This window comes from Apium graveolens, chromosome 11 (genome assembly GCF_009905375.1).
Source record: "Apium graveolens cultivar Ventura chromosome 11, ASM990537v1, whole genome shotgun sequence".
NCBI lineage: Eukaryota > Viridiplantae > Streptophyta > Magnoliopsida > Apiales > Apiaceae > Apium > Apium graveolens.
Window position 1 is genome coordinate 114,256,514 of NC_133657.1, and position 26,836 is coordinate 114,283,349.

The window sequence follows — 26,836 nt, forward strand, 5'->3', positions numbered from 1 at the left end:
TTGAAATGAATAAATATTTGTATGTTTTTAGTTAAGTAATACAAAAATAAAACGACCTGTTTGTTTATTTGTTTTTCGATCTAGGCCTGTCAAACTGACATATCCGTATCCGCATCCGCATCCGCAATCATCGGATTCGAATACAGGTAATGTTCACTTTATTTCGGATATAGATAATATCCGCATTTTCTCGGATACGATTGCGGATATTTCGGACAAATATCATATTTTTTGAATTTTTTTGTTACCCTACCGTTTTGACGATGATTATTCAACATTTTATACGATTAAATACAAATAATATATTTATATATGTATAAAGTATGTGTACAATTATATAAAATTTGTATAAACATATTATTTAATACATTTACACACACTATAAACTAAAAAAATAAATTTTAAATTATATATAATTATATATTTATATAATTTAAATATCATATATATTTAGTTTCAGATTCGAATATTCCGAATTCGAATACGGATAATATGTGCTTTTTCTCGAATACGGATAATATCCATTTTTTTCCGGACACGAATGCGGATTTTTCGAACGAATATCGGATTTTTCAAACTTTTTTGACAACCCTACTTCGATGGGCCGAAAGTTTGTGCGGATCGAGGGCTTTCAAATTAATTATTAATATTAATAAATCTGCTGTAAATTTTGGAAAAAAAGTCAATTCGGGGGCTTGTAATTGTCGTGGACGACGACACTTGAAATATATATCGCCAGGCCCGATCGATCGATCCAGATCTCTCTCTCCGTCTCTCTCTCTCTCTCCAGGTAATTTAAGTCTCTCTTCTGGATATCTCATCTTCCACACCTCAAGATTATTACATACACACATATACATATGTTTCTATTTACACTTGAGTTTTTAATTGTTGAATTTTCGTAAATTCACTTTATTCAGATCCATCTCTCTCTCGGCAGTATTATCTTTAATCTCAATTGCTGTTTCTCATTTTCTTTTGTAAGATTTGTTTTATTGCTATCGTTTAGATCATTTTAAAATTTTGCCATATTTCCCATAATCCCTATGTTTATTTGGTGGATCATCAGATCATGTGCTTATATTTTGGTGTTATATATGTGTAATTCTGTAATTCTATTAAAAGATTGAGATGTGTTAATATATTGCGGTGTTTACTAACAATTTGATAGCCTACATATGCTACTATGGTTTAGTAATTTATTTATAAGGATGATGTTGATGTTCTGAAGTCAGTTTTATGGAATATCGATAATTAATATGCATTAAAATTATATGTATACATACAATTGAAATTACGAGCAATTTTGTGTTTAGGCTGTGCATAACTAATGTTTTAAGATTTTTGTGGTTTGTAACTTTGTATCAAGATCATAGGTATTTATTATGTTTTGCTTTTTTGGTAAGTACGGTTAAGTAGCATTAGATTTTTGATTTTAGCTAGTTTATTTGTTAGTCTTCTGATTGTGCATTGAATATTTCATATAGGATTTGCAAGGATGGGACTTTCTTTCACTAAGCTTTTCAGTCGGTTGTTTGCTAAGAAAGAGATGCGCATACTCATGGTGGGTCTCGATGCAGCTGGTAAAACTACAATTCTTTATAAGCTCAAGCTCGGAGAGATAGTTACCACAATTCCTACCATTGGTAAGAGAGCAATGACTGAAAAACTTTTTTTGATTACAAGGGCTTGTTCCTGGGCTAAGTTTATATAGTAGTGTTGCTGAGTTAAGTAAGAAGAATTTGTGATGGATTTCTTTATGCGTGACATTCTAGCCGACTACTATGTACTTCATTTTACTTTTGTAATATTAAGTATCATTTCCACGAAATTGCATTATTGACATGGTGTTACCATTAATGTTAACTTTAGAATCAAAACATTAATCATTAATGTTATTTTTCTTTTTAGTTTAGGTAATTATTTATCATTGGAAAAGTAAATTTGTTATTTCTTTAAGTGTTCTGGACATACCATCTGTACAGTCTGAGTCTGAAGTGTGGTAAGCTTGTTAGGTCAGTTGGCACTTCAAAATTCTGGCTAATGTATATTGGAAAGCAAGGAAATTAGTATATTTCCCTTGAGCACTTCCAAAATGCTTGCTTATTTGTTTTTGTGTGCGTACTTACTGAAGCCTTTTGAAAAGTTTTATATTTTGTAGAGCATTTGAAAGTTGTGTGACCATGCCATATTCAGATCTGTTGAAACTGTACTGTGCATTTATTCATCATTTATCTTCTTTAAATGAATGATTTTATATGAAATTAGTTACATATCTACATTTGTGCCTGATGACCTTTCACTGTGAGTATTAACGTAATTTGGTATCATATGAGTTCAAATTTCCACATTAGTTAAATCAGATCCTTTAGTTCAATGTCCTCCAGTTAAATTCTCCTGGCTCCATCATCAGAATCTCCAATTTGATTATCTTATACTGGGTTATCCACTTATCATTCGTTCCACTTCAAATTTGCTTCAGAAAAAAGAGGAAAAAACCGCACATTTTTTTGGTTACAAGTATATGTACTGGGAAGAACTATCTTGTTCTTGTTATTGTTGATGGCTGATACATGTACACTTTTCAGGATTTAATGTGGAGACAGTGGAATACAAGAACATCAGTTTTACTGTTTGGGATGTTGGTGGTCAGGACAAGGTATGCATACTCATTGTATACAATTTCTGATGTTCCTCAGTGAGCATTGTTCACGGATCATCCTTATCATTAACTGGTGGTTTGTTACTCGTATATTTTAAATTAACTTGGTGGTACATATTCTTCCATCTATTATGTTGTAGGATTTTTCGTTTTGTCCCTTTATTTTTTGCGCCCAGTGCTTTCTTTTGAAATCATCCATGTAAGAACTGAAAATTCTAGTTAATTGTTTGTTTAGACCACCAACTATTATCACATTGTTAAATTTTTCTATCTCTTCTAGTTCTTCTTCTTCAACAATTTCATTTAGTTTTCTCCTGTTTGGTTTATTTGCATCTGATACTCCCGAGGTTATACATTATTATATCAACATGTTTGTAGAACATCTGTTACATAAATTATGAAAACATGTTTGTAGAACATTAAACATCTGTTACATAAATTGTGAATTAAGGAGCGCTTTATGTCAGAATTGGTTATGATATATTTTGTTTTGTGTGTATTTGAACATGATACTACTGGAGTTTATTGGGAGTTATTCAGAGCTGTTCTTCTGTTTCTGAACAGTTATACTTTATATATATATATATAATTTAAATGTACTAGCTTGCATCATGTATCTGTTCCAGTATCTCTTATAATTTATTATGAATAGATATGTGATCCTAATCTTTTAGTAACTCTAGATCATATATATATGTTAATGCATTGAAGTGTAGTGTGTTTTTTGTTAATAGTTAATTGTAGCTATTTAAACCCTCACGCACCCTGCCTTCACCGAGGTTCAAACCCTCAACCTCTTGCTAAGAGGGGTATTGCAACATTGATTAGTTCAGATGACAGATTGAGTAGATGACATTCCTCTATGTTTTTTCTGCAGATCCGTCCTCTCTGGAGACATTACTTCCAGAATACTCAGGGCCTCATCTTTGTTGTTGATAGTAATGATCGTGATCGTGTGGTTGAAGCAAGGGATGAACTTCACAGAATGCTGAATGAGGTAATAAAAAGTTTCATCTTTTCTTGTGACTGGCCTTAGTTACATTTACTGAACCCCGCTTGACATCAACAGATAATTCAAAAGTTTCCTTACACAGATTAATCACACATAAGAATGCTGTTGGAAATTTGATATGATGAATTTTGGTATGAATTGCAGGATGAGTTAAGGGATGCTGTGCTCCTTGTATTTGCAAACAAACAAGATCTGCCTAATGCAATGAATGCTGCTGAGATTACTGATAAGCTTGGTCTTCACTCTCTCCGTCAGCGTCACTGGTAAATTTTTAGTCTCTCCTCGCTCTCTGTTTATTTCACAGCCACTCTCCCTAATAATAATATTAATTTGCTGTTGCAGGTATATTCAAAGCACTTGTGCCACTTCAGGTGAAGGTTTGTATGAGGGGCTAGACTGGCTCTCGAACAACATTGCTAACAAGGTATGCCACTGCCTGTCTTGGTAATGGGCATGCCATAAATGTCGCCTTTTCCTAATGTATGTTGGCTAAACTGCGAATACAGTGCGTGTATCTTAATGTTCTTGTAATTTTACTTGCAGGCATAGTCGCCTTCTTTTGAGCTTGCATAGTCCTGAAGGTCAGCTTAGAAGTTTCCTTACAGCTTTGTTCAGAGATATGTACCATGTTATTGTTGACCTCTTTTTATACTGTGCTCGAGGTCTCTTTTCAGGATATTGTGATTTGTTTTTCTGTAGCTTCAGATCAATTCATATATTCTATTACCTTAATTTGCATTATTGTCATTTGTCTTCTTATATGTAATATAAGTGAGTAAATTTTTTGTTGGTGAATGTGTAGCTTTAGATTGTTTCCTACACATAAATTTTTAAGTGATAGTGACAAGGTTGGAGCATGAATGAGGTATTGAGTTCTGTGTTCTGCGAGTTTGATTCATTGCATATATAGCTTTGATAACCAGAGAAACACTTTTACTAGATACAAAGATTTAATTGCTACAAGTTTAAATTGTACTTGAAATCTTGAATTGATTGTATTTATTACAGGAAAGATAATACAAAACGTGTCTTTGTGAACATTAATATATCAAGTGCTTGCAAGACGAACTGTTTCTTCCAAATCGGTTGTAATGCTACATACGTGTACGAAACTGAAATAGGAAAATAGCATCAGTAATCTACTAAATGTTGGAAACGAGAAGAGTGTGTTGTCCCTTGAAGTACAACATTAACAGATATGATATAGATTTACATAGCATGGTTGAGAATATTGCAACTTCTTTCGTGTGCATGATGCAATGAAGGGCTGATCTAGGAATAGAAATGGTAGGAATTTGGAGTATCATTCTAAAAAAAAGTTGTAAATTTCGAATAACTTGATAAAAAAAGGAACATTTTCGGAAGTATTGGGTGCCAGATTTGTCTTTGACAAAATTCTGTTGAGCATAATAGGTGACTTGAAATTGCAAGATTTTTGTTACCTCTAATCCGTACACGCTGGATTTCTAAATAAGATGCATATTCGATAGAGCGTCGATCAAATTCTGGGGTTCCCCACATGGGCTGTGCGCCATTATACTTGACAATACGTGCTGCAGCACTGCTGTGCGTGGGGTTGTATAAGATGACTTGCTCTGTTTGATAGCTAGCACTTAGCAGCAGCACTCTCTGCCAATCCAATATGTGTATATATTGGGGAGTATGCGTTACAGCTAAGGTTGTGCATTCTATCTCTTTGTGTCCATTGCACTACAACTACATATGTAGGTTCTGTACCACTTACATGGTTGACACTCTATAAACAGACGACTATAAACAAGTTAAACCGTTTTTCGAATTTTGAAAGCTCTGCTTCTAAATATTCTGAAGCTTGATAATAATCGAGTCAAGATCGAATTGGACTCCAATTACTCCATTACTTCATCTAAGTTGGAACTTTGAATTATTGGGCTCGCAAGACTTGGCTTAATATTTCCAAGTTAGAAACAAAATGTGGTTTTCAAATACTAAGAAATAAGCACTACTTCATGAATGCAGTAATATGATTCAATAAAGGCAGTATTCAAGTATTTTGGGACAGAAAACCAAATTCTCACTGCGTTGGACATCTCACGTTCATTTATTTTTATTTAGTCCACAAACTAAGAAAATAAGACAATCAATTCGTCATACTCCAATCCTATAACTGAAGTACTATTGTTATTATCATGATCATTATTGTTATTATTCAATTGCCCCTTGGGTAGGTATAGTGTAGTGGAGTAGGAACAGTAGTATTTCCATAAGCATAACCTCTGGAATATCATATATTAACATGCAAACCTTACATATAGCTCCATTCCACCTTAAGTCCACTATTTCTACTTATTTAAAGGCATCCTATATGTTGCATGATACTATATTTATAATGTAACAGCAATTTCCTTGTTTTCTCCATGGCTTCGATTATTAAAAATTTTAGTGTTGTCTTTTTTCTGGTTTCATTACTTCATCTTTGTTCATCTAGCTCACAGAAACAAGTGGATTATGAAAAATGGATCTCATGGAACAAACATAATTACCTCATGAAGAAGAAGATTACAGCTTCAGAATCCGTGAGGGGAATGAAAGTTGTCGATGCCAAATTGCGAAATGCTGAGGTAAATAGAGTCAGAGTAAGTGTCAGTCAGAATGGGACTGGCGATTTCATGACTATTAGAGAAGCTCTGTCCTCCGTTCACTTGCATAACATTAAACGAATCGTTCTTGATATCGGTCCAGGAGTTTATAGGTACGTTAATATATTCCAGGCTTTGGTTCGAATGAAAACCAGAATACATTAAGAAACTGAGGTTCTGCAGATGACTTTTTTTGTTATTGCAGTATAAAATGACAAACTTCTTTAACTTGTACCTACTTTATTTTGTAGGGAAAAGATCAATGTGCCGAAAACTATGGATTTTATAACATTTTTAGGTAATGCAAGTGATCCCCCAACAATCACCTGGAATGACACGGCGTCATCTATCAATGGAAGAGATGGTAGGCCTTTGAAGACATTCCAAAGCGCCACTGTCGCTGTTGATGCTAGTTATTTTGTTGCTATCAATATTAAGTTTGAGGTAATTAGTATAATCATCAACTACTCCACAGTACGAAATAGAGCAGTTTTTTTATAATTCAACTACTCCATTCTACGAAAATAGTATGTTTATAAATCGATTACAGATACATTTAATTAAGGTACATGTGGCCAAATTGAAACATATAATTGGCTTTCATGGTCAAGTTGCTATCGATTGTGATTTGTGTGTCTGCCTTTAGCAGCTTATCTTTCTTAAATACAATTATTTTCCAAACACGACAAGGCACATAAAGATTCCATTTGGCTCATGCTCTGATAATTCCAGTAGCACAATCACTAGCACAGTTGCACATCTCTTTGTTATAGGATCAAACTGTACCTTAGGCCTCACGGGATTCAAATCAAGTGTTATGGTTTCATCTGACAGCAGCAAAAATTGGAGTAAAATACAAATATATAGGCCCTAACCGGGCTGATAGCCGCCAAATGATGAAAATGTTCTCTGTTTTTGTTAAATAATATATATTCTCGTGTTGATATGCTTGTACTATATATGAGTGTGGAATCTGGAACGGTAATTTATTCACAACATTAGTAAAAAAATGTGATAATTTATGCAGAACACCGCACCACATAAGATTGGATCAGAAGGAGAACAAGCGGTGGCACTTCGAATATCAGGAAATAAAGCTGCATTTTATAACTGTAGTTTCTATGGAAGTCAAGACACCCTCTATGACCACAAGGGTCTCCATTATTTCTCTAACTGCTTCATCCAAGGCTCTGTTGACTTCATCTTTGGCTATGGAAGATCCCTTTATGAGGTCATCTGGAATTTTGAAATACATATCTAGTTTTTTTCGTTACTTACCATTTCCAACCAACAAATTCTACGGATGAAGTACAGATTATGCATTAGCTTTACTTGGACAATGTTACTAATTTCTAAAATGGAAGTATACCATGTGCAGAATTGTCATCTAAACTCTGTAGCAAAGAAAGTGGCATCTCTCACAGCTCAAAAGCGGAATAATGCATCAATGCAAAGTGGATTTTCATTCAAAGATAGCAAGATAACAGGAAGTGGACAAGTTTATTTGGGAAGAGCATGGGGTGATTACTCTAGGGTTGTCTTTTCTTACACGTTCATGGACAGTCTCGTTCTTCCTCAAGGTTGGAGCGACTGGGGTAAACTAAGCCGTGATGTGTAAGTATGGTCAATTCTGCATAAAAAGAACCACATAGAAATTCAACTTCTCACATCACATATAAAATATGAAAATCTATCAACAAAATAAAACAAACTTTCAATATTTAACATGCATCAACAGATTATACCTGCCCTGGTATTATGCGAAAAACTACAAAGAAATCTATTAGATTAATTTATGTTTAGATTATTTTAGTACAAGCTTCTTTAAAATCCTGGTTCCGCCACTGACAGGCGATAACCTGTATTAAATGATATATTGCAGAAGGGTGTACTATGGGGAATATGAGTGCAGTGGACCAGGAGCCAACTTGAGTGGAAGAGTGAGCTGGGCACGAATTCTTTCTGCTGAAGAGGCTAAGCCATTTATCGGAACCTATTATATAGATGGGGATACATGGCTCACTTCCCCCTTGACAGCTGCCAATTCTTGATTTCATTAAAATATGAAGTTATAAATATGTATACATTAAGGAAATCATTATTTCTAATTTGTATGGAAATAAATTAGAAGAAAATACTATTGTTGTTGGTGATGAATCAGTCAGATGGATGCTTTTCTACAGTTTTTCTGCAAAAACTAAATTTCTATTATTTGCATTTAGAAAAGATAATCAAGACAATGCTGGAGCTAAAATTAACTAGCTAGTGTACTATGTGCCTTCACAAGGTTGAGGGTGGACTAGGCTTTTAAAAACCTAGAAGTAGAACATGGCTCAGATTCTTACTGTTATGTGTTCAGTTACATAAAGATATTAGATCAAATTCTGACCTTATGTGTTCAGTGAATGGGATGTGTGAATCAGAAAAAACGTACTTTGTGGAAATTTAAATTTGGTTATTTTTGTTTTCTGGGACTGCTCTGGGGGATATGGAGGAAAGTGTTAGAACATTGAGATGTTGCTAGAAGAAATTTTACTATAACTCTTGGTAATTGCTTGGATACTTCGATAGTGTTATCAATCCTGGGTATAATAATACGAGCATTTTCGCATACCTTACTGATGATCATGATTTCTGTAAAGTTGGAAGGATTATCTCTAATAACTCATGGATTATTCCTAAAATTAGCAAAATATGAACAGTATGCTATTCAATGGCTTCTCAGGATTAACACAGGCATCAGCTTTAATCAAATTTCCAATTGAGTCTTTGAGGGGATACTACACGTTTTTTTTTTGCTAATAGGGGATACTGCACGTTGAGGGAATACCATTAGAGATTTCAAAGCTGCAAAAACGATGTCATCAGCATGGTTTTTGTAAAGGAAGCCTCTATTGGACTCGTTCTAGTAAGATCTTTCTGAAGGTGAAAAGAGACTTTTGGAATCTGCTGCTAGAGGTGATTTAGGAGATTTATCCCATGATGTTGCTGAGAAAATTACTTCTAAGAGATATGCAAATGAACTTCAATATGGGGTGGGGGGTCATGCATAACTCAAGGAGCTGGATCATATCAAAGGCTTGCAAGTATTGAGCATAGCATTGAGGAATGCATTAATATTGATCGGATCTGGGGGAGGCATGACAACATCCTCTTCTGTAAAAGGAGGGGGGCTATGCTCTTGGATGGTGACATACATGAAATAAGTACATTTGAAGTATTAAAAGAAAGACAATGTGAGGCAGGAATCTCTTACCAGGATTGTAATTATAGGATCTGGGAGCCCTGGGGACATCATAAACATAAAATTGTGTATTCCGGCAAGTATCCCATATGGTCCTTGCATCCATTTTTCGGACTTCCCTCGTGATATATAAAGTATAAGGCTATCATGGCTTTTTAAGAATTGGGATTAATCTTAATTGGGGCTAGTTGATAGGATTTGCGAGCCTCTTCGATTAAGGGATGGTGAGGCAATGCGACCCCTACCTTTACTAAATGAGTGGTCAACACCATCCTTCGGATTCTTCCTCCGTCGTCCGATACCGAAAATCAAAACATCACAGAATCTAGTATAGTTACTAAAAATCCTGTTTTTGTCTTCATAGATTCTACATGTTGGAGCCAACTTTTTGTTTATTCTATGCTTGATCAGTTTATTGGTGGCCAAGAAAAAGCTTAATTGTTGTTCCTTATTGAATCTAAATGAGATTTTATCCTAAATTCTATGTTTGTGTAATCTTATTCTTCAAATATGAAGGCTCTTTCTAAAATAATGACCCATATATGTATATAATTACTTGCACAAATCAATGCACATGTATAATGTACTTATACAATGCATATAACACATCACAAAAAAGGCACGTGCAACAAACTACTAATGCCTCAGCCACTTTGATCAAACTCATTCCTAACTTTGTCTTCCCTATTCATATGAATATCATAAAGATCAGAATGTTCAATCATACTATGACCTATTAGCCCAAGGATGTTTAGTAGATTTCCTTAAATTTTGTATTTCCATAGCTACTTCTATCATCGTTGGTCTTTCCTCGCCATTAAGGTTTAGACACCTCTTCACAAGTTGAGCTACTTTCTCGAGTTGATCAAACGTCCCTTCTTTCACTATTCGAGGCTCTAGAATTTGAAATAATTGGTTTTTATTTAGGGAGGTAATAAAATATATGCCAAGATTTCTTTCTTCCTCAGGATTAGTCATGCAAATTGGTTTTCTTCCTGTTAAAAGCTCTGCAAGGACAATTCCAAAACTGTAGACATCGCTCTTATTAGTCAGTTGACCTGTATGGAAGTATTCAGGATCCAAGTATCCTAAAGTACCCTGGACTAATGTAGTCACTTTCGTTTGATCCATGGGTACCAACCTTGACGCTCCAAAATCTGAAATTTTAGCAACATCATTATCATCCAGTAATATGTTAGCTAATTTAACATCTCTATGAATAATAGGTGTCGAAGCTGCAGAGTGAAGATATGCAAGGGCACCGGAAGATTCAGCAGCTATTCTCAACCGATTATCCAACGATAACCAGGACGCGCCTCCATCAATATTGTGGACATGATCTAGTAAGGTACCATTGGATATAAATTCATAAACCAACAAGGGTACCTCACATTCTAAACAACATCCTAAAAGTTTGACCACATTTTAGTGGTTAACTTGTGTAAGGATCACCACCTCATTAATAAATTGCTCTACTTGACTCTCATCCATTACTTTCGATTTTTTGGTAGCAACTACATGATTGTCAGGTAAAATTCCTCTGTAAACTATACCATAACCACCTTGTCCGAGAATCCTATCAGCAGCATAGTTGTTTGTGGCTCTCTTTAGTTCTTCATTGCTGAAAACTTTTGTTTTTCTGTCTTTACTTTGTTGACTTAACAAGAGACCCCCATTTTGCTGGAAGAATTTTTCTCTTTGTTGAGCATGTTTTCTTTTCTTCAGTATAAAATATAACCAGTTTATTCCAAGTATTAGGAAGAGGAAACCGAATCCAATACCTGTACTCAGTAAACAGATTGCTTCTCATTTATAACAAGCATTGCTAAAATGGTGAAAGATAAATTAGTTAAGGTACCACGAAGGAACGTGGCTACTGAGAAGTAATTTACCTGATACAAACTTGATCACTTGGGACTTGGTGCTTTTCAAAATGCATTTACTATCATTCCAGTCATATCCACTTCGACAAGAACAAGTATAACTCCCCACACTATTGGTGCAAATCTGATCGCAAATATTTTTTCTTTCATCTGCACATTCATCGATATCTTGCAAAAGAAAAAATATCAAATTAAATGTAGATAATTCACTAGAAGGCATACAGCCACTCACCATTGGAAATAGGAATGGAAAATTGGAATTAATTAGTTACCATAGCATCCTGGACTGAGATAAGGATTTCCCTCGAAGCCTTTTGTGCAGCTGCAAAGATATCCACTAGACGAAGTTCCATTGATGCAGTAACTATTATTGAATTTGCAGGCATAGGAACTTTGGTTCAAAACTGCTTCAGCGCAATTTTTGTCCCCAATAGCCCAGTCTAATACTATGGGAATATCCGCGATCCAGTCCCTGAAGGTTGTATCATTAAGATCTGATATACCTCGAAACTTGAATCTGCTTTTCTCACCGATAAATGCAAAGCCGCATTTGTTAAACGAGGAGACATATCTATGGTTGTTGTAGGTTCCAACATGAATATTGAAATATTTTTGAAAATTGATGGGTACTTGACAACAACCACTACCAGAACACTCGCCTTCAGGAATTTTCTCACCTGGTAGGCATGTGGTACTGCATCCTTTAGGCATAAACCGGTCTGAAAATCTCAGCTCTGGAATGAAACTATTCGGATCATTGTAGACGTTGGCATAGTCATCACAACCAACAGTAGTTAGCACGTTTGCAGTGGAATACGTAAATGGAGTCCCATCCAATCCATTTTGTACAATAAAGCCTTGAGTTAAGCCGCCAGACTGATTATAGCACATATAAGCCACAACACAAGAAATTCGTACCTCAGTGTCGGATATATCATGAACATGTTGGAAATGAACAAGATCTGTAGTCAATGAGAAGGCTAAAGGAGGATCGTAAGAATCATCACACTTAAGTTCAAAGGAGGGGTGGACGGCACAATCCAGACCTTCTGTTTTGATGCCAAAAGGATATGGTATTAGCAGGTTTCCGCATTGCTTTTGACATCCAGGCTTTGTAATGACTTGAGCCTTCATGATGGTGTGGTTGGCAGTACTGGGGGAGAGCACTTCATACCCCCAAGAAAATCCCAGTAAAACAACAAGAACAATTAGAAACAAATGCATTTTCTTTTTCAGCTTTTCGATATTAGAAATTTTTAAGTCAGTTGTGTACATTGTTGATGCATTGCTCTCTTTTTTTATAGCACACTAAGACTTGTCTCACCCGACTTCATTACGTTGTTGCTAGTTCATACAGCAAAGGTTTGACGATCTTGTCATCTTGTTCCAACTTACCCACTCATTTCTTATTTAAAACTGTTGAAATAGATAGCCCAACTGCTTCAAATCAGTTCGTCGGAAAAGTCATCATCCATTCATCCTATCAATAGCAGCAGGCCAGCATCGATGCGACCTTTTATTAGTTTTAATTGAAGTCCAATGCAGTCAAATCGAAAAGGTGCTAACAACTTCCTAGTCAATACCTTGATTGTTTAAATATTTACAAACGTATCAGCACCAAAGGGAAAAATCTATCTTTTCCATAAAAACCATTTTAGATAGTTGACTGCAATACCGGTTCTTGTAGTTTAAGCTCTCGGGCGGCTTGATGTGCTGCTGTTAATTTTTTTTACACTATTTCCCTGATTTTCCAGAATTTTTGTTTTATTTGGTGCCATATCTTGGAAAATTCACGCCACCAGCCGTACAAATTTATTCATAAATTGAAGACTCAATAATTCACTTTGATGTATTAAACTAAGAGAGAGTTGCATTTGAGCACGGTTGGATAGCTCAAGTGGTAAAGGGCTTATCCTCTGTCGTCCCAGATCCTGGGTTCGATCCTGGCTCACCCCGAGAATTGTTGAGAACAGATACTCATTTGTAAGGTTATAAGCCAAAATTAGTCAAAAAAAAAAAGAGAGAGTTGCATTTTACACCCCTTAAATTTGGTCAAAACTCAATTTTGTATACCTATTTTTATAAATTGCAGTTTGCATCCCTAGTTTAAAATCCGTTTCAAGTTGCACTCTTTTTACCAAATTTTGTTATATTTTTTGCCCAAATTATTGTCTTCAATAACATATATTATCTATTATTGAAGAGAAAAGATGAGATATATTGTTGAATACAACAATTAGAGCTAAAAAAATTAGGCAAAAAGAGGGTATGTTGAAACATATTTCAAAGTAGAGGGGTACAAACTGCAATTTATGAAAATAAGTATACAAGATTGAGTTTTGGCCAAATTTAAGGGATGCAAAATATAATTCTCTCTTAAATAATTAAATAAGACATTAATCTCGAAACACTTTGTCGGTCACTCTTAAATAATTAAATAAGACATTAATCTCGAAACACTTTGTCGGTCAAGAGCAACATCATCGATCTGTTCAATCTCCACAATGAGAGAGGACATATTTGGACAGATAGAGAAACTCTGGAACTACAAGGACTGTAAGAACCCTGATTTTTGTAATATTTTAAAACTTCTGTGAATAGTAACTTGAGCTGATTAAGTAATACGTATGGGGATCATCATAAAATGTATAGTGGAATTTTGAGAATCCGAGATCATATTCTTGTTTATCGAGGAAAATAAGTGAATGTAAAAGCCGACGGAATTTGAAGATTTACTATTATACTACGTGTTTTCGTATCCGTAAAGAATGGCGTAGAACCGGGAATACTACGTGAAATAAATAATATATCAAGGTGTTTCTATGATCAAGAGAAGGAATGGAATTGGTTATAGGATTATAAGCGATAAAAGAAATCGCTACGAAACAAGTCGTTATACGTGGAAACTATCGAAATGGAACGACGATTGCGTTTACGATAAATAAACGAATGAGAAATTAAATCCCATGCAAGTTGGCCATACATAACCAAGTCCTAACTAGTAGTTAGGAGTGTAACTAGATGATTAGAAGTTAACTAGAATAGTTAGTGGAATAGTGTTGAATAGTGATGTGAGACAAACAAGTACACAAGCCATACTTCTCCCTTTTTTCACTTCACCACACAATCAAACCAACCCATACCTTTACCAAATTATTGTCAAATCTACTGCATACATCCCATATATTCATTATACACTCCCACACTTTAGCCACAAAAGAAAACAATCCCTTTTCCCTCACTTAAAAGCTCTCCCATTTTTCATTCCAGCAGTTCGGGTTTTCTGAGCAAGGGAGAAAGAAAAATTCATAACTCAAAATATACTCATTCAAATATCATAAATGTTTTACCATAGCTTCTCTATATCATGGGTAAGCTTCGTACCAAATTTCAGCCTCAAATTATGTTTTTTTAATTTTATAAAAATGTTTGAATGAGGTGCTGAAAGGTAACTCCGAAATTCTAACTTGTTTCTTGGTTTTGTTTCTTAAGGATCTATCCCTTCTAGGTGTTTTCTAAGCAAACCAAGCCTTAATAATCCTAGAACTAACCTTCCTAGTGTCCAAGAAGGTATAATTTTCAACCCTTTAAGGTTTTATGGTTGGATTTAAGAGTTATGTTTGTTGTAGTGTTAAGATCCAAAGGATTGTGTTTGTTTGAGTTTGTATTGATTATGTTCTTACTAAAGGCTTGAGATGTTGAGTTGTAATCCATATATGTGGTACTAGATAGAGCATATAAGGTGTATATGGGTGGATCTTGAGAAGTACTTGTGTTTATGATGGTTATAGGTAGTGATTGTGTTAAGATCAAGTAGAAATTGAGTTTGGGCATTCTTGCACTTGATCTGTTTTCTGCAGGATATTCGGTCATGGAAATGGTTAAAATTTGAAAATCACTGGCCATGAATAGATAGATCTTGTTTTGTAGTTCCTATACATGTGTAGATCATCATGAGGAGATTTACGGTTTAGGAGTTATGGTCATTTTAGTGTAAAATGGTTTAGGCGATTAGACAACTGCACTTAAGTCCACTTGCATGGTGATTTTGAAGGACTTAAAATAATTTCGAGATTCTGAAAAAATTATTAAAAATGGATATGACAGTAGAGAAGACTGTCCAAAAAGAATTTTGAGAAAGTATTAATTTTTCGATTTTATAAAAATGTTTTGGTAAAGCGAGCGCAAGCGAGTTACGCATAAAAACCTAGTTTTGACGCTCGTTTTCTCACGTTCGAGCTTTAAACTCGAAATGGACTTTCTAAAGCGAACGATCGATTTCAAAACTCGATCATGTTATAAAGTGAGAATATAAGTGTTGAGAATGTGACGATCGGAGATTCGTTATACTTGAGTAGTTGCGAAAGTTGCTTAATAAAAGCGAGACGTTAATCGCGTACTAACTTAGACCGGTTCTTGTTTATAGATCGCCAACCAAACACTAGAGACCATACCACTTCGATTACTCGAGGCAAGTTTTCGAAACCCTATCTCATACTATCCATGCTATATATATACTGTTGTGATATTGATGCCATGATTTACAGTTCAAATATATATGCTTGTATATGATATCAATGCATACGAATTATGCGATTGTTTACGAAAAACAAATTTCGTTTTACACGAGTATGAGAAATTGAAACTTATTTCAAATATAATATATGATAATGGGAGTCGGAGATATTTTAATAACGATTTAATTCCGGAGAGAGCCGGACGCGAAAGATTTCTATTTCGATAAACAAAGTACGTTCGCGTAATATATATATCAAGCGAATGATTGAGATTTTGATTTAAACTTCGAGAAATATTGGTTTATTCATTTAAGGGACACCCTTACTTGATTGATTATTTTACAAAGCGATACTTAAGGGATTATTAAATATCCAGAAAGTATTTAAAAATATACTGAATAGTTTATAAATCTGTTATGGATAAAAAACTAAGGTTATTATTTGCTGTATTTATTGCTAAGGTTCGGGAGCTCAAGGCCTTTAATGGCTGCTCTCGTGTTTCGTAGCTTAACTCTGCCTTTACGAGATGCCTACGTATCTCTGTGAATTAGAGAATCAAGCCAAAAAATGTAGTTCTGATTTGTGGAGTGAGGCCCCTTATATAGATGCTGGTGGTCCTTGAATTGGACTTGATATAGGAGACTTGGTGGGTAAGTCTCATAATTAGAATGGACTTTGGAGTCCTAAATAGTAGGAAACTGATTCTTTATCCTTTTAGGTCCCTTTGAGGCTAATCTGCAAGGATTTATATCCTTATCGGGACTCTTCTCAATGGTTGTTTTTTTCCTTATTAATTAATTACGAAATTAATTAATATTCAGGGTTTTTGGGCCTTCTTTGTTCCATCAGGCCTGATCTGGTCCATCAGGCCTGATCAATGTGTTGACCTTTTTGGTCTGAATGTCATACATCTTCTTATTGGGCCTAGCAGCCCAAATCATTTATAATTAATGTAATATTTAATTACACAATCAGGATTTATTTATCCCTATCAAAATCATTTCACGTTATTTAATAAAGATTTAACTATTCAAAGAGCAATTATAGGATACCAAATCCTGTTTCGATTATTTGATTAAGGTGTCTCCATTCGTTGGACCTTATTCAGAAATATTTTGTATTTAATGTTTTTTTATTAATTCATTGAACCTTAATTAGAAATACTTTGTACTTAAGATTTTATCAATTCATTGAACCATATTCAGAGATATTTTATATATAAGATTTTTATCAATTCATTGAACCTTATACAGAGATGTTTTATTTATAAGATTTTATCAATTCATTAAATCCCTCTTAAATTATTATGAGACCTTAGATATTTAATATCTTCGGACTTCTAAAAACTTATTTAAAAATAGACATAGTTCCCAAAGGCACTTTCTAAATTATTTAAAACTCTTGAAAGAGATTAATCATTTGAAACGTATCAAAACCTTAGGGAACTTAGTCTAGAAGCATAAGAGTTTTGCTTCCTCGTTCGATAAAGAACAAGTGAGTATTATATGTGTCACCCTACTACAGATAGGGATTTGAAAATGATTTTAAATTCAAAACTCCGACAACTCCCAAAGGTCAATTGAGTTAAAGTGATGAATAAATCATCTTATTTAAAGGTCAACTTTTAACGACCTATTCCTTCGAAAAAGGATTTTGAGCAAAAGATATAATTGTCTTGGGACTGGAATGTGGCCTTCCCGGCACGGAGTGGTATCGAGCAGTGACCAGGCGCGGAGTGGCGCATTATGCAAGCGCGGAGTGGCGCATTGTACGGTTATATGGTCTATGTGACCATTGACTTTCGGACTTGCACGACAATGGGCAACCACCGTGTAGTGTCTTGATGAGCCCAAAGGCGGCTAGGTTTGTATTCCTTCTACTAGTAGAGAAAATTTCGTATTCGGCTGATCACCGATACGTGGTTTATTCCAGTATAGTCCCTTTCTTCCATTTTGGAAAAACTGTTGTGAAATAACAACAGAGAGCCGATAAGGCTGAGTTTTAAACAAGGATATTGATGACTATATATCAAATCCATTTGAGAAATCTGCCGATAAGGCTGAGTTTAAATAAGGATGTTGATGATTATATATCAAATCCATTTGAGAAATCTGCCAATAAGGCTGAGTTTTAAATTGGGATGTTGATGAATATATATCACACCCATTTGAAAATCTTGGTTCGAGTAACATCTTGAGATTTTGAAATAAAATGAGTATGAGTATAAAATGATTTTGAGAAAGAGATGAATACAAGTATCTAGTGGATATACTATTGTAGTTGATTTTGAGAATATTATAAATTTGACAAGCATATAAACTTTCAGAACGCTTTGGAGATACAAAGTATAATTATTGGTTTTATTTATCCTTACATACTTAATTATGGGGATATATACCTTGCTGAGCTATAATGCTCACCCTTGCTTTTATATATCATATCACAACAGACTACCAGCATGGATCAAACCAGGACTACTATCCGTAGGCGGATAAGGAATGCTCGTGAGTTCTGTAGGCTTTTTGTGCACCAGCCCCGTCAGGTAGATAAGTGGAGATGATTTATTTGATACTGTTTCCAAGCATATAACCTGTGTGTGTGAGTTTGAATAAAAGGTCGAGTAATATTGTGAAAAGAGAATTATTTAATTAATAAGTGATCGTAACGACCCGAATTCACGATCTTGGATTTGGGGGTGTTACAAGGACTGCTAGATCAATATCTTTGAATTGGAATTTTGGCAAGTAAAAGGAGAAGGTAGCACTTAGCCTCTCCAGCTTTTGTCATTCTCTGTGTTCGATGTTTGATGAATTACATCAGAGTCCAAAAATTTCACATTCTGGGGAAAATTGTGACTTTCAATTATTTATTTTATGAGAAACTAATTAAATTATCTTGAATACATTACATCGAGAATTATGTATTGCATTGTGATAAGAAAAGAAAAAAGCATATTAAATATATTGTTGACGCAAGGAGAATACATTACATCCAGAATTATATTGTGTAGTGGACTTGTGAATTACCCGAGTTGTGCCGGTAAACCTACATTTATTGCAATTCAAAATCGGGACCTTACCTGATTTTAAAAAAATGACTCAAATTTGATCCAGATTGTCACACTATCCTCCATTCTTAAATATTTCATTAATATTGAATCTTATCAGGGTTGCACAAAGAATATATATATAGTTGGTAGTGAATATTATTATAGATATACGGTCTTCTCACACACCGGTTATCATATTTTCCACTTATCACATCACCACTCCACTTATTATAACAGAATTTAGTTACACTTATGTGATATACAAGCTGGAAACAGAGATCTAAATGATAAATTCTGCATTCATGTAATCTTCTCATTATTCACCTCTATCTCCCTGTAAAATCTCTCTCTATAAGATCTCTATGAGCAAGCTTATTATGTAGTTAAACAAGAATAATGCAAATACAGTTTATCAGCTTAATGTGTAGTCAGTTTTGTTTCCATACACGAACTTAAGATGGTATCAGAGTAATTTCTTTTGTAAAATTATCGATGCTCTTCATCTTCTTCATTCTCGTTTGATCTGTAAACGATCTGTAAGTAATTTCTTCATATCTCCATCATTGAAGGATCGCTATTGTTTTTTCTCATTTTCGTTACAGATTGACTTGAAGTTGTACGAAATCTATTATTTTTTTCTATTTTTCAGTGTTATTTTGTTGATTGCTATTAGGATTTCATGATCGATTAGCCTTTGTGTTAGTCAATTGGTTTATAAACCTCATCGTTTTCACTAGATCTTCGTTGTTAATTGATCGACATATTTTATTCTTGAATGTCGTATGTAAACGCTGTGTTAAACAACAAAAATATGACTCACAATTCTACAAACACCTCATCTCCATACAACTCTAAACCTCTTAACACAAATTCTACTCAAGACACTAATACATAGTCATATCCGCAAATCATTGACAACAATTCACATTCTCTTTACTTGCACAACAATGATCAACCATGAATGGTCTTGATCTCAAAGAAGTTGTTAGGTTCTGAGAACTGTGCTTCATGGAAGTGCTCTATGAAGATCGCTTTATCTGGTATAAATAAGTTTATAATTGTCAATGGAGATTTTACTGCTCTAACAAGTGATTCACCTCTGTTTGTGAACTGGAAGAGAGTGAACTGGAGATATCGAAAAATCAAAAGTTAATGTAAAAAACTGAAGTTATCGACAAGTCAAAAGTTTATGTAGAGAACTGGAGATATCGACAAGTTAATTCCTCATGTAGAGAACTGGAGATATCGACAAGTCAAAAAGCTTATGTAGAGAACTGGAGATATCGACAAGTAATTCTACTTGTAAAGAAATGGAGACCTCGACAAGTCAAAAGTCATGTAATGAACTTGAAATATCGATAAGTCATTTTACTTATCGATATTGGACATCTCTACACAATAAAAGAGATCTCGACAAACAACTTCATATTCAGAATGCAGACAACTTGAAGATCCAAAATTATCAGTCAACAAACAATTCTATCACTGAATTGGAAAGCCTACAAATACAACTTGAAGAATACAAGATCAATGGTCAAGATGAACTGGATAAAGGAGGGTCACATACCTGGTAGATTCAGCACATATATGCTAACACTATAAGTGAAAATGGACAAAGTAGCTTTAGAAAACGTGTTAGTTTATTTTAGTACAAGTTATGTAAACCGTGGATGTTGATCTATAAAGCATGTCACAGGTCCTTTGTTTAGTTGTAACAAACAGATCTGGAAAATCTTATAATTCTCTCAAGAGAAGAAGTTGAGTTCTTATTTTCAAGAACACCGATTTGTAGCAAGATAAATTTAATTTAATATAAATCAAGTGAGTTTTTGATAATCTGCTTGTGTGTTTGCATTTAGTATTTTATCTCTATAAATTCATACAACTGTTTTTTTCATAAGCCAAAAGTTAAGTCAAAATCAAGAAAATACATTCATCCTCCTCTGCGTTGCATTTCATACCTAATAAGGGATCATGAAAATATTGAAACGAATTCAAATGTTTTGGGACGTAGTGAGTATTAAAAATATTTTAAATATAAAACTAGTACCTTGCCCATGCTAAGGTATAAAATTCATGCATTTGCATTATTAAAGTTAGAATATAAATTCATGGTTAAAAAATATAGGGTAATTTTGGGATGAGAAAGTAACCTATTCCACGTAATCCTGGCCAAGTATGAAAGTCAGTTTTAAATTTGCATTCTTGAACTTTCTTCCAAAATACAATTTAATATAGGGTAATTTTCTGGTAAGAAAGTGAAGTTTGAATCATCCATTTGTGAAAGGTGATATTGTGATGTTTTCAAATGTAATGACAAGTAGTTCAAAATTTTCCAGAGTAAAATCTTTGACATGTCTATTTATAATTTATTTTTTTAGTTTGAATTTTTTTTGCTACAAAAATTATTGAAAATCAATAAAAATTGAAATAGTTTCAGAGTGGTTCTGAAGTAGAATCACAGAATTATTCTGAAGTAGAATCAAATTTAAAGTTATTTTTTCAAAAAAATTTTAAGTACATAATCTTTTGTAATATTCAAATATTGTTACTATTATGTATTAGCATCAATTTTTTTAAATGAAATTTTACAAAATATGAAGAATCTACCGTTCTCCAACGTATTCGGCGCATATGTAGGCAATCATGCTTAAAGAATTAATTTTTATATTTTACAGTTATTACTCATTTTTATTTTATAAGTCTATATTAAAATTTATATAATGAAATATTTTTTAATAATATTCTCTTATATCATTGGTAATCTATTTAGGAAGGAAAGAAATTTATCTACTTTTAGCACTTATTATTTTCTATAACAGTTAATACTAATTATTGTAGGTTATAGATAACATTATTCACGTAACTACTTAACTTTTTGCAATATTAGAATATAATTATTATTACATAGTAACATCAAATTTAATATTATGAGATTTTATAATAGAATTAACGGTTCTCCTATGACAATTGTGCTTACAGAATTATATTTTATATTTTAAATTTACTACTAATTTTTATTTTGTAAGTCTATTTTGTTAAAAAATATATTGTGAAATATTTTTCATAATTTTCTCTAATATCATTAGTTGAAACTGTCTACTAATATATTTAGAAAAAAATTATATATATATATATTTTAATACTAATGATTGTCGATATCAATTAATACTATTTATTGTAACTACTTAGATTACTTATCTTCATTTTTTTCATTTAAATTTACATATAATACTATTTTCTTGTTAAAAAATATATTATAAAATAATTACATAGAACTTATTTAAAATTGTCGGTAATTATTTAAACAACCCGTATTATATATTATTTCAAAATATTGACCTTCATCAATTAGAATCATCAAATAAATATATATAATACACATAAATGATGTACTTTTTTAATATTCAAATATTTTTTTGTTATATATATCATGTAAGTATATCTTAATTATACATACTTTTTTATTTTTCATGATATGTAGTTACGAATTTTAATTATTAACTTCAAAACACAATCCTTTTTTTGCAAAATTATTTAAAATTAATGAAATAGTTCAAAGTATTTCTTTAGCAGAATCACACTTATTCAAAATTATTTTATAGTATAATCAAATTTAAAATTATTTTTTTTCCAATTTTAAGTGCTGAACTTTTTGTAATATTCAAATATAATTATTATTATTATATATTAACATCAAATTTATATTTTATGAAATAAAATTCTACAAAATATGATGTAATTCTATAATTGAATAAAAGTTCTACTATTTTTTATTTTATAAATCTACTGTATTATTAGTTATTTGTGAAACACTTTTTAAATTATTTTTCTTATATCATCGGTTGAAATTGCCTACTATTTTATTTTGAAAAATAAATTGTCTACATTTTAGAACTAATTATTATCTATATCAATTAATATTATTATTGTATATCATAGATAACATTATCCAAGTAACTATTTGATTACTTATCTTCAGTTTTTTTAACTTGAATTTTGAAATCATACTATTTTTAATAAAAAGTATAATAAAAAATGATTATATATAATTTATTGGAAATTGTCTAGTTTTTTATTTCCTGATCTTATTAACATGTACTAGACAACATGATAACCTAACTATTTGCTTCTGATCGAATGATGGCTTTTATTGGCTTCCGATTGATTACAAAAACTCGATCTTTATAATATGATAAGCTTTAAGGGTGGTAAAATTATATTCTGTTAGGTCACACACACTGTAGAAGGGGGTTGAATACAGTGTATACTGTAGGATTTTAAACGCAGCGGGGGTATGGCAAAACACTTTTACACATACAAAATCCAAATAAAATCATATAAATCATGAATAAAAATTCGAGGGATCGAATCTAACCTTTTAAAAATAATTCGGAGACAACGATCAGAGATCCTTAGCAGTTGCTCCTCAAGTGTGAAGCACTCCACCGGTATCCACCAGGAAAACGACTTTTAGGAGGAGGAGGTGGAGAGAATTTGGTTTTCTAAAACTTTTGGGTTTCTGGGGTTAGAATAAAATAGGGTCTATAATAGTGTATTTATAGGCAAAATTTTCAGCTGAAATTTTCCCATAAATATTATTATTATTATCCCATTTATTATTCTCATTAATAATTAAAATACCTTTTAATCATTAATCCTTTTTCTAAACACTTTAGAAATAATTCTCTCTCTTGATTTAATTTCCAAAAATTAAATCCTTAATTAATAATATTAAGAACTTTTCTTAATTAATTTATAATCAATTAAATCTCATTTAATCAATTATTAAATTTGCCAATTAATTATTTATTTCACAAATAAATAATTATTAGCCATTATTAATTAATTCTTCCACCATAAAATCATTCTCTTTTTATGGTGTGACCCTGTAGGTTCAATATTAAGCCGGTAGTAGAAATAAATAATAATAAAACTATTTTATCATTATTTATATAAATTCTCTAATTTATTAAATATGATTAATTAATTAATCACATTTATTCTACATCGTGAGTGATGCTTCTCAACATATCGCGACTATCCGGATAATATGAATTCACTGCTTAGAATACCAAGAACCTGTCAGTGAATAGTTACCGTACAATAATCTCCTTCTACCCTACTATGTCCCGATTAAATACAAGGCATTGATCTCGTGTCAAGCCTATCTAATTCAATCACTTTGCTTACCATTTACTATGCGTAGTTCTATGCAAATTAGAAACTCCTTTCTAATTTCATTTACTCTGGCCAGAGATTCCTGAACTAGCATAAGTGGATTAGCCTTGAACATTCGCTTCCTTCACTGGAAGGGGTAGATCCTTTATTGATCATACACTATCTTCGTGTACAAATTCCTATACCCAGAAGAGCCCTAATAATTGTCCCAGGAGACTAAGAACTAAACCAAAGCATAGTTCAGTGTACACAAGATGACTATGATGACCTCAAGTCTAAGGATACTTGTACAACTATTACTAGGTGAACAACTGCTGACACGTGAGTGAACTCCATCAGTTGTTCAGCTATGCGAGTCATGTTCAGTGAACTTATTCTATAATAAGCACCTACATACTAGCTATAGTATCACCACACAAATGTCTATGAGAACAGACATCCTTCATAATGAAGCAAGCATAGTATGTACCGATCTTTGTGGATTATTAATTACCAGTTAGTAATCCTATGACCAGGAACTATTTAAGTTTAGAGTTATCATCTTTTTAGGTCTCACTATTATGATCTCATCATAATCCATAAAAAGCTTTACTCTAAACTATGGTATATCTTATTTAAACACTTAAATAGATAAAGCCCGTAATAAAAACAAAACAAGTCTTTTATTAATATCAATGAAATCAAAACAGATTATATAAAAGTTATTCCTAAATCCTCATACATGATTGGACTTAGGACATATTCCTTTCAATCTCCCACTTGTACTAAAGCCAATCACTCTGGTATCTAATACCCATCCTGTCATTATGACGATCAAAGTGACTTTCATAAAGTAGCTTTGTGAGTGGGTCTGCTATGTTGTTATGTATGTCAACTCTATTTCAATACAATACAAGAAATGTTACCGCGCTCCCACTAACCCTTTTGTAGATGCATGGTTCATCTGCGTTTTTGATAAAATCAAACTCTATGATTGTCTCATCAAAACGAATGTTCCATCTTTCGAGAAGCTTGCTTTAAACCACATATGGTTCGCAGCAGCTTACACACTAGGTTTTCATTTCTCTTGGAAAGAAAACCATCTGGCTAATTGCCAGATCTCATAGTCGTAGTAAGCAGCATTCGCAAGCAAAATCCGAACTGATTTTAACAGGGCTACAGGTAAAAGGTTTCATCAAAGTCAATCCATTGCCTTTGTTTGAATCCTTTTACCACAAGTCTGGCCTTAAAGGTCTCCACCTGGCCATCTGCTATAATCTATCTTTTATATACCGTATACATAGATTCCATTCTGGATTTCATGGCACTATGCCATTTCTCTGAGTCAACACTACTCATAGCCTCATTATAGGTCACAGGGTCGTCATCATCAAATGATTGACAACTCATTGTCATTCTCAATGACAAGGCCATATTACCTCTCAGGTTGGCGAGACACTCTCTCTGATCTATGAATGGGCTGTTCCACAAAAGGTTGTTCAGTCAGAACAGGTGTTTTCACTTGATCTGTAGTAGTTTGTGCTTCTTGAACTTCATCAAGTTCAATTTTGCTCCCACTGTTTCCTTCAAGGATAAACTCCTTTTCCAAGAAGGTAGCATGTCTGGAGACAAACACCCGATGATCGGTGTAAAAGTAATACCCTAAAGTCTCTTTAGGATATCCCACAAAACTACATTTTACGGATCGATATTCCAGCTTATCTGGGTCAACTTACTTGACATAAGCTGGACATCCCCAAATCTTAACGTGTTTAAGACTCGGTTTCCTTTCTTTCCATATCTCATACGAAGTTTGAGGAACAGATTTTGGAAGGCACCGTATTCAGTAAATATGCTGAGGTTTCCAATGCATAACCCCATAGGAATACTGGAAGATTTGCATAGCTCATAATGGACCGAACTATGTCTAACAAAGTTCGATTTCTCCTTTCAGATACCAATCTGGAGGAGTCCACTGGGAGACTATACCATTTACTTTGAGATAATCTAGAAACACTCCATCAAAGTATTCACCACCTCGATCTGATCGAAGAGTTATAATACTATGTTTGGTTATTTCTCCACTTTATACTTATATTCTTTGAACTTTTCAAAGGCCTCAGACTTGTGTTTCATCAAACACATATCCGAATCCAGATCTATCATCTATGAAAGTAATGAAGTATGAAATTCCACCCATGGCTTGCTTAGACATTGGTCCACATACATCTGTGTGTACCATTCCTAGCAAATTTGCAGTCCTCTTTCCATGTCCACTAAATGGAGACTACAGTGCCACAACGAAGTGAGATTTTCATCATCCCTTTTCTTTTATTAGTTTGTTCAATCTGAAGTAAATTATGTCACATATATACGGACCATTATTTAAAACACCACATCCATAAAGAATATTATCTCTAAGAATAGAACATTCATTATTCTCAATAATAAATGAAAATCCACCCAAGTCTAACATGGGAATAATATTCCTCACAATCGAGGGAACAAAATAACAATTATTTAAAACAATAGTCTTGCCCGTAGGCTTATGTAAATGAAATGATTCTACATCTTCAGCAGCAACTCTTGCTCCATTTCCATCAGTAGAATCACCTCCTCTTCCTCAAGAGTCCTCTCCTTGGTCCCTGCAACAAATTGCAGATATGAGAACCACAGGCGGTATCTAATACC

General features: G+C 33.3%; 2 protein-coding genes and 1 pseudogene across 3 annotated transcripts; 2 read left to right on the plus strand and 1 right to left on the minus strand.

The window, feature by feature from the left end:
- The first annotated feature begins 640 nt into the window (after positions 1-640).
- Positions 641-4,469, plus strand: LOC141697121 (ADP-ribosylation factor). Of its 2 annotated transcripts, none has more exons than XM_074501351.1 (7): positions 641-790; positions 1,488-1,646; positions 2,589-2,659; positions 3,540-3,659; positions 3,819-3,937; positions 4,017-4,098; positions 4,218-4,469. In XM_074501351.1, the coding sequence occupies exons 2-7, from the start codon at positions 1,499-1,501 to the stop codon at positions 4,221-4,223; spliced, it is 546 nt and encodes a 181-aa protein (XP_074357452.1). In that variant the 5' UTR covers positions 641-790; positions 1,488-1,498; the 3' UTR covers positions 4,224-4,469. The 2 variants fall into 2 exon arrangements, with proteins under 2 accessions (XP_074357452.1, XP_074357453.1); XM_074501352.1 differs by lacking the exon at positions 641-790 and adding an exon at positions 843-980.
- A 1,424-nt stretch (positions 4,470-5,893) lies between these two features.
- LOC141697120 (putative pectinesterase 53) lies at positions 5,894-8,449 on the plus strand. The gene is made up of 5 exons (XM_074501350.1): positions 5,894-6,405; positions 6,544-6,736; positions 7,320-7,523; positions 7,671-7,906; positions 8,175-8,449. Exons 1-5 carry the CDS (start codon positions 6,071-6,073, stop codon positions 8,341-8,343), a joined length of 1,137 nt encoding a protein of 378 aa, XP_074357451.1. The 5' UTR covers positions 5,894-6,070; the 3' UTR covers positions 8,344-8,449.
- A 1,813-nt stretch (positions 8,450-10,262) lies between these two features.
- Positions 10,263-12,639, minus strand: LOC141695785 (wall-associated receptor kinase 2-like; annotated as a pseudogene).
- Positions 12,640-26,836: the final 14,197 nt, after the last annotated feature.